This window comes from Hibiscus syriacus, unplaced genomic scaffold, assembly GCF_006381635.1.
Source record: "Hibiscus syriacus cultivar Baekdansim isolate YM2019G1 unplaced genomic scaffold, ASM638163v2 tig00112124_pilon, whole genome shotgun sequence".
Taxonomy (NCBI): domain Eukaryota; kingdom Viridiplantae; phylum Streptophyta; class Magnoliopsida; order Malvales; family Malvaceae; genus Hibiscus; species Hibiscus syriacus.
This window is the reverse complement of record NW_024063258.1, coordinates 548,560-561,729: the sequence shown is the minus strand read 5'-3', so window position 1 is coordinate 561,729 and position 13,170 is coordinate 548,560. Positions and strand designations below refer to the sequence as shown.

The window sequence follows — 13,170 nt, the reverse complement described above, 5'->3', positions numbered from 1 at the left end:
TGGTATGATCAAATTCAAGTTGATATCTTGCTCCCCCATTTTCAATTTGTTCATTGCCACATTATTGATTTAAGAAGTCAGGCTCAGTCTCCATTCCTTGCTACTTTTGTCTACACCAGCCCATTGGCTCTTAAAAGACGGGTTTGTTGGTCTTATTTGGATTCTCTTGCTTCTGTGTGTTCTGATACATGGGTAATAATGGGAGACTTCAATGCCACCCTTTCTATAGAAGACCGTAATGGGTGTACCCCTTCATCCACTCCAGACGCTGCTTTTAATGATATGGTGCAAAATTGTAATTTGCAGGATCTTGGCTTCCACGGTCCGAACTTTACCTGGTTTCGGGGTAATTGTTCGGTCTGCCTAGATCGAGCATTGGGGAATAACCATTGGCTCGAGTCTTTCTTTGTCCTCTTTGGAGCATCTAACCTGCATGAAGTCCGATCATAGGCCTATCTTGTTAGCTCTCTCCTCCTCATGGCCCTCGTTATCAACCCCCTTTCGATATCTGTCAGGATGGAATCTCCATGAGGATTTTCAGTGACTTGTTAAGGAGAGTTGGAATCCATCGCTGCCTATTGCTGTTTTTTCTAACGCAGTGACTGTTTGGAATAAAGATATATATGGTTCCATCGGTAAGAATAATTTTTTTTTCTCCAAGCTCGTCTCCGTGGGGTTTAAAGGTGTTAGGGCGCTCGGCGTACTAGGCACCTTATTGATTTAGAGGCAAAACTCTTACAGGAGCTTGAATCAGTTCTTGCACAGGAGGAGAAACTGTGGATTCAGAAGTTGAGAACTGATTGGATCAAATTTGGGGACCGTAACACCAAATTCTACCATTCTAGAGCTTCCATTCATCGCCGGCAAAATCGATTTCAAAGTCTCAAAGTCGATAATGAGACATGGTGCTCAGATAACTCGACCCTTTGAATGGAGGTGGTAAATTTCTTTTCTACTCTTTTTTCGACACCTAACGTTGTGCAAGGTCGTTATCCAACATTGGGATATTTTCCTCATCTCGAAGAGCTTACTTCGCCCGCTCTAACAGCCTCTCCTAAAGTTGATGAAATCAAATCTGCACTTTTCAGCATGGCCCCTCTTAAGGCCCCGGGAATTGATGGTATTCACGCCCATTTTTAACCAGACACACTGGGACACGGTTAAGAGTTCTCTTTGCAAATTGATGGAATCAGTCTTTCTCTACAAATCTATTGATCCTGCTGTCTTGCGAACTTCCCTGGTTCTTATTTCGAAAACCAACACTACTGAGAACTTCACTCATTTTTGACATATCAGCTTGTGTTCTGTTTTATACAAACTGATCACAAAGATTATCGTTTGGTGCCTTGGTCATATTCTACCAGCCCTCATCAGTCCGCAACAGACGAGCTTTCTGAAGGGTCGTTGCACTACCAAAAACGTCATCATCAACCAAGGAGTGGTTCATTCTATGCATTTAAAAAAAGGTAAAACTGGTTGGACGATTATAAAAGTAGATTTACAGAAGGCTTTTGATCGTCTTTGATGGGATTTCATTGAAGATACTCTAACTGACGCTGGCATCCCTCAATATCTTATCCGAATTATTATGATTGGGGTCAAAACTTCGGAAATTCAAGTTCAATGGAATGGCTCTTTATGTAGCCCTTTCAAACCTGGGAAAGACATCCCTCAGGGGATCCGCTATCCCCTATTTATTCAATCTTACAATGGAACGTCTGAGTCATTGCATCTCTAATTCTATCTCTTCTAGCATTTAGATAGTTTTCCAATTATCAAGAAATGGCACTCCGATCTCTCACTTATTTTTCGTCGATGATCTCCTCTTATATGCCAAAGCGGATTTGTCTCATGCTGACTGAATTGCCTCGACTCTTGCTACATTCGATGAGCACTCTGGTCACTTGATCAACAAGAAAAAATACGACAATCTTTTTCTCTTCGAATTCCCCAGTTGATCTGCGACTTCGCATTTGCTCCAAACTCGGTTTCACTGAAGTTAGCAACATGGGTAAATATCTCGAGCTGTTGATTCGTCATTCGAGTGCCACTAAAGAACTTTACCAATTCATCCTATAAAGCATCCAAAGGAGACTTGATGGGTGGGCTACCCGTACTCTTTCTTTTACGGGACGTATCATGCTTGCAAAATTCATCCTTCTAAGTATCCCTACTTTTTTCATGCAAGCCTGCAAACTTCCGGTTTCGATTTGTGACAAAATTGAAGGTATGGTGAGGCGATTTATTTGGGGTTCCAATCATAATGGTTTCAACATCTCACTTGTCAAATGAGACACTCTTTGCAAACCTATTGCCCACAGTGGTCTCGGTATCCGCAAAATATGAATCCATAATTTTGCACTTTTGTTTAAAGTGTGTAACACCCTTCTTCAAACCCCGAATGCCCTATGGATCACTCTTTTCCAATAAAAATACAAAGTCGTGTCCCTTTGCCTGACTTCTCTTGCTCGGAATGGTTGTTCTTCGTTCTGGCGTTCTATCGCTGCACTATGGCCTCTCTTTCATAGTCACATTGTGTGGTCACTGGGTAACGGGGACTCTACCCGGTTCTGGCATGATCTCTGGATTCCCAATCTCGGTGTCTTATCAAGCTGTGCTTCTCCTTTAATTCCAATCGACGATGAGCTGAAAGTTGGCGATGTGGCTACCCAGGATGGCTATTGGAATTGGCCCCTGCCATGTTCTTTGTTGGATCCGATTGCATTCCCTCATATTCAAGGTATTCAACCTCCCCTTATTGACGCAGGACTTGACCGTGTTTACTGGTTGGATGCTCCTCGCCATTGCTTCTCAGTTAAGAGCGCCTACACCTCCATTGGCAAGCAAAATTGGAAGGATTGCTGCCTGTGTGCGTACGAGTCATTGCTGCATATCTTACGCGACAAGTTTGGCATCCTTTGGTAACTCGTTATGGTATGGATTCTTTCTTTTTCTTACCTCTCAAGTCCTGGCTTCTCTCAAATCTAAAGGCCTCTTCTGTTTGTGAGGAGATAAATGGGCTGTGGCATGTTTTATTTGCTTCAATAGTTTGGCAAATATGAAAAAACATGAACAATTGGATTTTTCAACAAACTTTAATTGATCCAAGGGCGATTCTTGACATAGCTACCTCATGGAGCCGAGCCTACATAAATGCCCAAAACTCGAGGATCAACAGGATTGCTCTCGTCCCCATATCGGTACAGTGGCCCCCCCCGAATGAGCGTAGTCTTTGTTTGAATGCTGATGGTGTCATCTCCCAGGTAACCAAAACGGGCTCTTGCGGAGGTCTTATTCGGACTTTTGCCGGTGGTTGCTTGGTTTCTTTTCGTAAATATGTTGGCCATGTTTCCGTTCTTGAAGCCGAGCTGTGGGCATTCTTGAGGGCTTCTGCTTAGCTTGGCAGCAAGGCGTCAAACTAGTGATTGTTCAAACGGATAGCAGTGAAGCTTATGCACTCTTGTCTCCTCCGTCAATTGAAAGTTCGTTGACTTTAGTTCGGCTAATAGCAACTCTTTGTCAAAGATCTTGGTCCCTCGATTTCATGAAGATCTACCGAGAGGCTAATTCAGTGGCCGATTTCATTGCTAAAATGGATACCCCTACGGATGGCTCGATTCTTATATTCTATTCTTTTCCTATTCCTTACTTGATGTATTTCATAGGGACATCTTCGGTCCTCCTTTCTTGAGGATTAATAAAGCTCTGTAATGGTGTTCTCGCCTCCTTTACCATTCAAAAATATATATAATTTTCTTAAGAAATTCATAAATAAATACATTAATGATTGTAAAAACTGTATTCTCGTATCAATAGAAGTTTACAAGTGTTAGAAAATATTCTAAAAATCATTAAAAGTGATTTTTTTTATTTATAATTATCATATTTTACAATAGGTTGTGCGAATTTAAAAAAATTCACGTCCACCATACTTACATGACTGTAATAGTATTTGTTATGTCCATAACCGCAATAAACACAATGCGATCGAAAATGTGATCGCAACCATAATTTGAATCCCTGACTCACCCTAAGGCAAACGTAGATCCGATACTGATCAACAAAAGTTTGAGTAACAGTCAATCTTCTCAAATGCAAGGGGAAAAAACTATACTTTCCATGCTCACATGGCTATATATGGCTAATAATTACAAATTAGAAGAGAAGTTAACGCTTTGTGATATCATCTTTCTTGATAGTGAAATCCCAGAGATCTCCATATTTCTCATTAAAATCCCAAATGCTCATGGTGTTGTAGTCATTGATTAACTTATCACGAGCTCCCCTTTCCATGTTATATATCTGAGGCTCAAAGTGGTGAGGCTTATCTGGTTTATCCATCTCTATTATACAGAATATAACCGTAAACACTCCAGCTCCAATGAACAAGTACTCCCCCTACACCATTATTAAATTCATCAAACACGAAAACATTTGGTAATAATCTTATCTACTAAATTAGTTTTACCGGAACATTGAAGAACATTCCAGCTGCAACTGCGGGGAGGAAGAGCCATGAAAGAAGGCCTGCAAGTAGTTGAAAACAATCAATTACAAAATTAATGTATGAAAAGACAAAAAGAGTAATAAAGAATGAAGAGATTTACCTTGGAAGCCTGTGGGTGGTTCAATAGCTTGAATATCATCAGCAATGGCTCCCCAAAATGTTACTGCAACTAAAAACCTTTAACACTACTGTTTAAACAGAAACAACATCAAATTAGGCTCTTTCTAAGTTACCTTTCTCCTCCTCTCCTTCAAAGTAAGTATGGTGCCCATCATACTCTCCATACTTAAAATCTTCCTATAAACCAACAAAACACACATGCATTCAAATCAACCGACACATTTACATAACAAACGCAAATACGGGTATATCCTTGAAGTTTTTTTATGAAGAAATTAAAGTAGAGATGAAATGAACTGACGGAGCTGACGCCATTGGTGGCCCATCTGTCAACAGGGTCTTCATTAAGATCAGGTTCAATCTCGGACAACCCTGCAGCACTCAATCTCGTGAAGCTGATTCGGTTTCTAAGCAGCTTGAAATCAACCTCTCTTTCTCTCTTTTCAAGCTTCTTAAAGCTGATTTTGGGCGCCCAATTTACTGAGACGACTGAGAGTGGTGCATGAATTGCCATTTCTTTTCTCTCTCTCTCTTTGTTTATCTTCTCTCGTTTTTAACGGATTGAGCTTTGGAAGCCTTCTCCATCGTTCGTTTAAGCTATGCTCGTTATCCATTTTCTAGGACGTTTAAACAAGGCCAATAATATTGAAATATAATATTTTAAAATTTAAAATGTTATTTTATAATGAAAAAGTTCCAATGAAATAAAGTAATGGCAATATTTTTTATATAAAAATCACTTATCCAGATGTACTTTGAATAAGATATTGGAATTACTAAAATTCCCAAAAATTTCAAAATTTCCTATTAATTTATCCAAACAATGATAAACAAAAATCTAAGTACATGATGTATATGGTACATTAAGATAACAATTAAGAGTCATTAAAATTAGGGAAATTAATAGTAATGTCATAATAGAGAAAAATAATAATAAATAAGTGTCATTTTTTTATCAGTCGTGACGATATCAAATTCAATCTTAATAAAAAGAATAAACAAAAAACAAAAAACAATCAAACAATAAAAAACATGTCAAAATACATAAAAAAACGTGTTATAAAGATAAAATAAAATATGTTATAAAGACAAATTTATTAAAAACTAAAAAAATCAAGGAAAATCAAAGATATGATATAAGAAAGTAAAGGAAAAATAAGTAAAATCGATGATGATAAACTGCACTCAGGATGATGACGTCGCCTAACAATTAAAGATGAAGAAAAATTAAGTGACTATTAAAGTTTTAGAGAGAATTTTTTTATATTAAATTATAGGATTTATGATAGAGGTGGCAAACGGGTTTGGGTCAGGTATGCATTCAGTTTAAGTTTGATTTAGGTTGGATCAAATATGATTCGATTTTAGTTTGAGTTTATGAAAATTTAGTTTGGGTCAAGTATCGGGTTCGGTCAAAATCGAATCGATTGGTTTTGGGGTAAGGTTAATATTAGATCGATTGACTTCAGGTCAATTTAATATTAGATTGGTTGACTTTGGTTCGAGACAACCATTAGATTTTGGGTCAGTTTGAGTTGGTTTTAATTCAAGTCAAATTTTAGATTTTCAGATCAATATTTGTCGTTCTTTGTCATCATAACTTTCGGTACTGCTCTTGATTACTTATAAATGAATAATTTTATGTGAATATATATTTGTTACATTCCAAATTCAGAGATAGAAGTTTTAGTTTAACTCAATCGAATTAATAAATCTTTAAAATCAATAGTTTTATGTGAACATACATTGTCACAGTCCAAATTTAGAGCTAGAAGTTATTGTATTAGATATAAAGATGATATTTTAACTAAGGAAAAATTATATTTAACCATTAAATTATTACTAGAAGTGGTCGTTAACTAGTAGTATAATATAAAATGAGAATACAACATACATCATTTTACTATTTATTAATACTAAAAATAGATAATAAAAATAAATAAATAATTTATTCACTTAGACTCAACTATCGGGTTAAAATCGAGTCAAAGTTCAATTCAAATCAGGTATGAGTAAATTAAATTCTAGTTGCTTTCAGCTCGAATTACTTTCAATTCGGGTTTTTTTCAGTTCAAGTTATTTTCGATTTTGGTTGCTTTCGGTTCGAGTTGATTTCATTACAGGTTGTCATTTCATTTTGGGTAACTACATGTTTGAAACAAACATCATTTTATGATTTTGGGTGCTTTCGGTTCGAGTTGGTTTCAAAATTAACCTACATGTTTAATATTCTAACTATTATTTTTGTTTTGTTTTGGTCACTCAACTATTTATTTTTAAATCATACAAAATGTTATGTTTTGACCATCCACCATAAAAAAATTAATAGACATGCCATTTAATTTAACATCTTTTAATGATAATGTGGCACTGCCTTATGGTGACACGTCATTATCATCGTTACTTTTTTAATAGTGAGTGGCCAAAATGAAGCCTAAACGTAACGTTAGGTATTATTTTGAAACAAAAATACTTAGGTGACCAAAACGAAACAAAAGTGACAGTTAGAATACTAAACATGTAATTTACCCTCCCTATCTATATTATATTGAGACATTATTTTAAATACTTATCATTCTGAATTAAAATAAATTTTCAAATTACTTTCAATAATAATTATTTACTAGTACAAATAAAATGAAATTACTATTGTACTTTTATAAATTCATTTTCTATTTTGTATTTAATGTTTTGCATTTTTTTTCCAACTGAATTTAAGGTGAATTACATTGTCCTGATTATAGGGTATAATTTTGTTGAGCCTCCTGACTATTAAAAGTTATAAAATTATCATCTATTATTCATATGTTCTAAACTCATCCTTGTTCGTTAAAAATGGGCGGTCGTCTAAGTTGAGCATCAACATGATGGCTGTGATAAGAAAATCAGTTGAGATTTTGCGATCATATTTCATCATATCTCAATCAACAAGTTAGCGTTCAGTTCAGACTGTCGTCAATTTTTTTAATAAAAAAGTATGAGTTAGTCAGATAACAAATTTGAAACTTTTAATAGTCGGGGACTCAAAAAATCAATGGCCTTTAGTTGGGGACCACTTTGTAACTTTTAATAATTGAAGAACTAAAAAAGTAACACCTTATAATCAGAGACCATTTATATACTTTACCCTTAAATAAATGACATCAAGTTTAATAATATATAAATGAAATAGTTTACCTTTAAATAAATGACATCAAGTTTAATAATATATAAATGAAAAACAAGTAAATAAATTAGTACAATTATAATTAGAAAAGGCTTATAATTAAGAGATTTAGTAAGCAACGCCTTTTATTTGTTTATTTAAGTATTTGTGCACGATAAAATTACTTTAGTTGTTAAATGAATAGTTGTTATTTTTGAAGATTTTGAGTTTAAGCATCAACAATTGCAGCAGCGGTGATTGAACATTCATTATTAAATAATTAAGAATATTTAAAACATATATTACTTTATAATCACTTTAACTTAATAAAAAAAATATTTGTACAAATGCGAAGATATAATAATACTCTTGAAATTATATATGTTATCTAAAAAGTATATTATTTTTGTCATTTTTAATTGAGTTGATATCAATTAACTGTGACACCAATTCAGACGATTACTTTATAGTAATTATAGAAATGTATATTTATAAATAGAAAGAAATATTTTATGTAAATAATTCCATTTATGAAGACTTGAAATAGTTCAATAAAATACTTGTTTATAAAAAAATGTTGATCATGTATTTGAATTTTAAATAATGAATTTTAATAATTTTATTTAAATATTTATAAAATCTGAAAATCTGAAAAAAAAACTTAGAAAACTTTAATATACTTGAAAATAGTGATAAATTTGTATAAACTAAATTAGTGTACCAGTTAAATGATGACACTAAAATCAATCAAAAGTTTAATTATTAATATGAATAATTGAAAATAATACATTTTTTAATTTTTTAAAAAATAAAATAATAAAAAAAATTGATTTGTTTTAAAAAAAATAATATTAAAATCTCAAACAAAGTCTTAATTATAATAAAATATATATATATATATAAACTAGTTTTTAGTAAAGTAGAGGGATGAGTTATGTAATTTGACGAGAAATGAAACCCACCTCATGCACATTATGGTACGCAATTAACTGTTAAAAATTTCTTTAAAAAGAATAAATTCCCAGTGACCCTAAACGCAGATTTTCATATTCGATTTCGATCCAAGCTCCAAAGCCACGCACACCTCCAAATAAAGAGAGAAGAAGAAGAAGAAGAAAAAACTCTCAACATCAAAAGAAGAAAAGAAACCCGTTTAAATTCACGTGAAAAATCGGTCAATATTGAAGTGCTTTGGAAAGAAGAAGCAAATAGCTATATTATTTTGTTGCTATTTTTTTGAAAAGCGGGGTTGGTTGGGTCGGAGGTAGTTGACTGTGATGGTAAGAAATGGTGCACGTGGTGCCAGCGGACCTACAGGCGGTGGTGGCGGTGAAGAAGAAGGCGCAGCCGTCTCGGAGTTGGGTCCTTCTCGATAGCACGGGGGAGACCACTGTGCTCGACGTCGACAAGTATGCCATCATGCATCGAGTTAACATCCATGCCCGAGATTTACGGATCCTCGATCCTCTCTTGTCTTACCCTTCCACCATTCTCGGCCGTGATGGAGCTATAGTCTTAAATTTGGAGGTTACATTTGTTTAACATTTTCTGTTCTTTGAACTCTTTCTTTTGCTTATTTGTTTTTTTTTTTTGTGTTTTCTGATTTGCAGCATATCAAAGCAATTATTACTTCTGAGGAGGTTAGTAGGTTTTTTGTTAATTTTGGAATTCTTGATGATATTTGGGAGATGATGCTTGAGCAAGTGTTGCCTGATTGATTGGTTTTTGAGTTATAGCTTTTTGACAGAATATTTTTTTGTTTGTTTCTGTAGATAACGTTAGACCTTGAATTTGTCTGTTTTAATTCTTGGATATTGGATTTGATTCATTTAATGTGTGGAGTGGGGTTTGTTTAGTTTGTTTATAGTGAAATAATTGCAGCTGAAGAGGTTTAGAAATGAACACGAGTGGTACAGCCTTTTATCTGTTAAAACTTGAAACCATTTTCTGGGCTTAGTTCATAATATTGAAGTTGAAGGATGGATTTCTGTGAACACATGAACCTGAAAGAATTTTAATTATGATTTTTGAAACTATAAATTAGTTCCAAGTATGAAGTACTCTGTGTTTTGAATTATATAATCTACTTGTCTAGTCAATTTGTGCTGCTTTGGGTCGTCATTGATTGAGATTACTGTACTTTGTATCTCATAAGCTCAATTATTCTGAGTAGTTACTAGTGTTTTTAATTAGGATTTTTATTGGCAGCTGTTGCAGATAGTAATTTGTGTTGTATTTGAAATAGGTTTTGCTTCGAGATCCATCAGATGAAAATGTTGTCCCTGTTGTTCAAGAACTTAGGAGGCGTTTGCCTCCGGCGAATGTCATACGCCAAGGTCAGGACTATACAAATGGACAAAATGATGTTGAGGGTGACGAAGATGGTACGTGTTGTTAGTTGTGTACATCATAGTGTTTTGATTTTACTCTTTGACATCTAAACAATCTGGTCCATGCCATGCAGAGTCTCCATTTGAATTCCGAGCATTGGAGGTTGCTTTAGAGTCTATTTGTAGTTTTCTAGCAGCACGGACACTAGAACTGGAGACTGCAGCTTATCCTGCTTTAGACGAGCTGACCTCACAGGTAATCGTCGTTTCACGTTTACCAAATTTTGAATAGCTCTGTTTTCAGTCTTGTCTTTCCTCTAAGGCATTGTTCATTTTGTATTGTAATTTCTGAAATTTTCCGTATGCAGATTAGTAGTCGTAATTTGGATAGAGTTCGTAAATTGAAGAGTGCAATGACCAGATTGACTGCTCGGGTACAAAAGGTACAACTTCATTCATGTTGATATGTGTATGTGAAACTTCTTTTTATTTTTATCATATGCAGTTCGGTCTCTTCGGTTCAACTACAGCTATATTAAGAAATGGACCATGTAATGTATCTCTTTCAGAGGGATTGATTAGTTCAGCTATGTTCAACATCAGTAGCTCCTTACCTAAGACCAGACTGATTTGTATTGCTTACCATATGGCTTGGTGAAAATGCTTGATTCTTTAGAAAGATTAGTACAAGGGCATAGAAACTCTTATATATAGAGCATGAAGCTCTTGAGGTAAAGACTCGATCATCCAAATAGTCCATTAGGTTTCATATTTTAGAGACTTTCCTATATAATAACAGAAGCTGAAAGTGTAAAAACGATGTTTTAATAGTCACATTAAGTGACGAGGAATGATGTTCTAATCATCGATTTGTGTAGGTGAGGGATGAACTAGAACAGCTACTGGATGATGACGATGATATGGCTGACCTTTATTTGTCGAGAAAATTAGCTGGAACTTCACCTGTAAGTGGATCAGGTGCTGCCAATTGGTACCCTGCATCTCCTACGATAGGATCGAAAATTTCCAGAGCAAGCCGAGCAAGTATAGCAACAGTTCGTGGAGATGAGAATGATGTTGAGGAGCTTGAAATGTTACTAGAGGTTATAAGTTAAAACGACGATTTACTTCTCGTGTTTAAAGATTTATCTATGAAAAAGGCTAAGTTGGCAACAATTTGTTTTGCAGGCCTACTTTATGCAAATTGATGGAACATTGAACAAATTAACAACGGTAATCTTCCTCCTATATCCTTTTTCTTCTTCTTATATTTGGCTTGTTAACCATTATTAAAAATTACATGGATTCTTTTCAGCCTTGTGTATTTTCCAAAGTCTATATTTCTAAATTCATTTTGATGCTTAACTTGAAATTATGCAGTTGCGGGAATACATCGATGATACCGAGGATTACATCAATATTCAGGTAAACACAAATTTAGTATTGAATCTGTTGTGCCGTGTGCTATGATTTTCTGGCTGAACCGAGTTCATATCTTTTCGCAGCTCGATAACCATCGAAACCAGCTAATCCAGGTCCGTAAATCTTCTTCCTTCTAGGTAACTTTGGCATTCTAACGATTGAAGTGATCATAAAATTTTGCAGTTAGAACTGTTTCTAAGTTCGGGAACCGTGTGTTTATCGATCTATTCTTTGGTGACTGCAATATTTGGGATGAACATTCCATATACATGGAATGATAACCACGGATACATGTTTAAATGGGTAAGCAGAGTGTTTCAACTGTTAAACGTATTATATACGGATGTTAGACCGACTCCACATCCGGTGATTGATTGGTTTTTTCATCTTCTTTTTCTTGTATTCTTGTGTTTGTGATGATAGGTGGTGATTGTCTCGGGGATATTTTCTGCAATTCTGTTTGTGCTAATAATGTCCTATGCCCGGGTCAAGAGTTTGGTTGGATCTTGAGACATCAAGGAAAGCTCATTGGTGATCTTCAGTGGAAAATCAAGACACTTCAATAAAAACAGAAATTTGTCTTTTCTTTTTATACACATAGCTTTTGATGCATGCAATTGAAGAAAATAAATAATAAAACATACATAGTTCTATGCGATGTTTTTCATTTCATGTTTCCTTTTCATGTTTTTTTAACACTATCAGTCGGGGGGGAATTTCTTTTCGATGTTTATTTTACTTTTACATATTTGGAATATTATTGAAATGTGAGCTTTTTATTTTTAGGGCCCAAATCTATATACAAATCACAAATTAAAAAAAATACTAATATATATTGTCTATGGTTATAAAATGTCATTTAAATTGGAATCAAATAATGTTATAATATTATAAATATTTATAATTAAATTTAAATAGAAACTCAAAATTTTGACTCGACTCGGCTCGAAAATAATTTCAAGTCAACTCCAAGTTATAAAATAGGACTTGTCAACTCGAATAACTCAAAAAAAATTTAATCGACTCAACTCGATCGAACGCTTACTCCTACTAATGGATTCATTCTTAGTTTAGGATGGACAAGTATCCACCTGAAATTTAATTTTTTTTCCGGTTATTTATTTATTTTATTATAAAATTCTATGTGTGTTCTGAAAGTTTTATATTATTAATGTATAAATGCCTAACCTTAAAAGAATTTCTAAATCCCCGTAATATCACATAAGTGTATTTTCATGAAAAAAGTATCATTTTAATAAATAATATTTAACGATTTTAAAAATGAATAAACTATATCAAATAACATTAAGTTTTAAGATTTATACCGATTTTATTACTCAACTTTAAAAACATTCACTTTTAACATTAAGAGTTGATTTTGGCTTAAATTATAGCATTGAACTGTTAGATCATTAATGACGTAGTAATATGATGTCTTCTTCCTTATAAACTAAAGTTTATGTTTTGATTTTGTCACTAAATTTTAAAATATTTCATTTTAGATACGAAACTTTAGTTTGTATATCATTTTGATACTTATAATTACTTAAATCACCACTATTTGTCAATCGCCACCCATCACTAGTTTTCATTCACCAAAATATTGGTATCAAAGCGTTTGTATTTCATTCATCTTTCTTTTCTTT

The 13,170-nt window shown here is 34.0% G+C and overlaps 2 protein-coding genes across 2 annotated transcripts; one reads left to right on the top strand and one right to left on the bottom strand.

Moving 5' to 3' along the window:
* Positions 1–3,944: 3,944 nt before the first annotated feature.
* On the bottom strand, positions 3,945–5,213 carry LOC120174789 (photosynthetic NDH subunit of subcomplex B 5, chloroplastic-like). Its single transcript, XM_039181535.1, has 5 exons — positions 4,929–5,213; positions 4,741–4,804; positions 4,608–4,670; positions 4,469–4,527; positions 3,945–4,398 (listed from the first exon to the last, which is right to left on the bottom strand). The coding sequence occupies exons 1-5, from the start codon at positions 5,139–5,141 to the stop codon at positions 4,168–4,170; spliced, it is 630 nt and encodes a 209-aa protein (XP_039037466.1). The 5' UTR covers positions 5,142–5,213; the 3' UTR covers positions 3,945–4,167.
* Positions 5,214–8,931: 3,718 nt separating this feature from the next.
* LOC120174790 (magnesium transporter MRS2-I-like) lies at positions 8,932–12,059 on the top strand. Its single transcript, XM_039181536.1, is given in 12 exon segments — positions 8,932–9,121; positions 9,123–9,299; positions 9,383–9,412; positions 10,018–10,156; positions 10,237–10,358; positions 10,471–10,545; positions 10,981–11,205; positions 11,291–11,335; positions 11,483–11,527; positions 11,608–11,637; positions 11,708–11,827; positions 11,948–12,059. Coding segments are annotated over 12 exon segments (1,167 nt in total). The 5' UTR covers positions 8,932–9,049; the 3' UTR covers positions 12,035–12,059.
* The last annotated feature ends 1,111 nt before the right edge of the window (positions 12,060–13,170 follow it).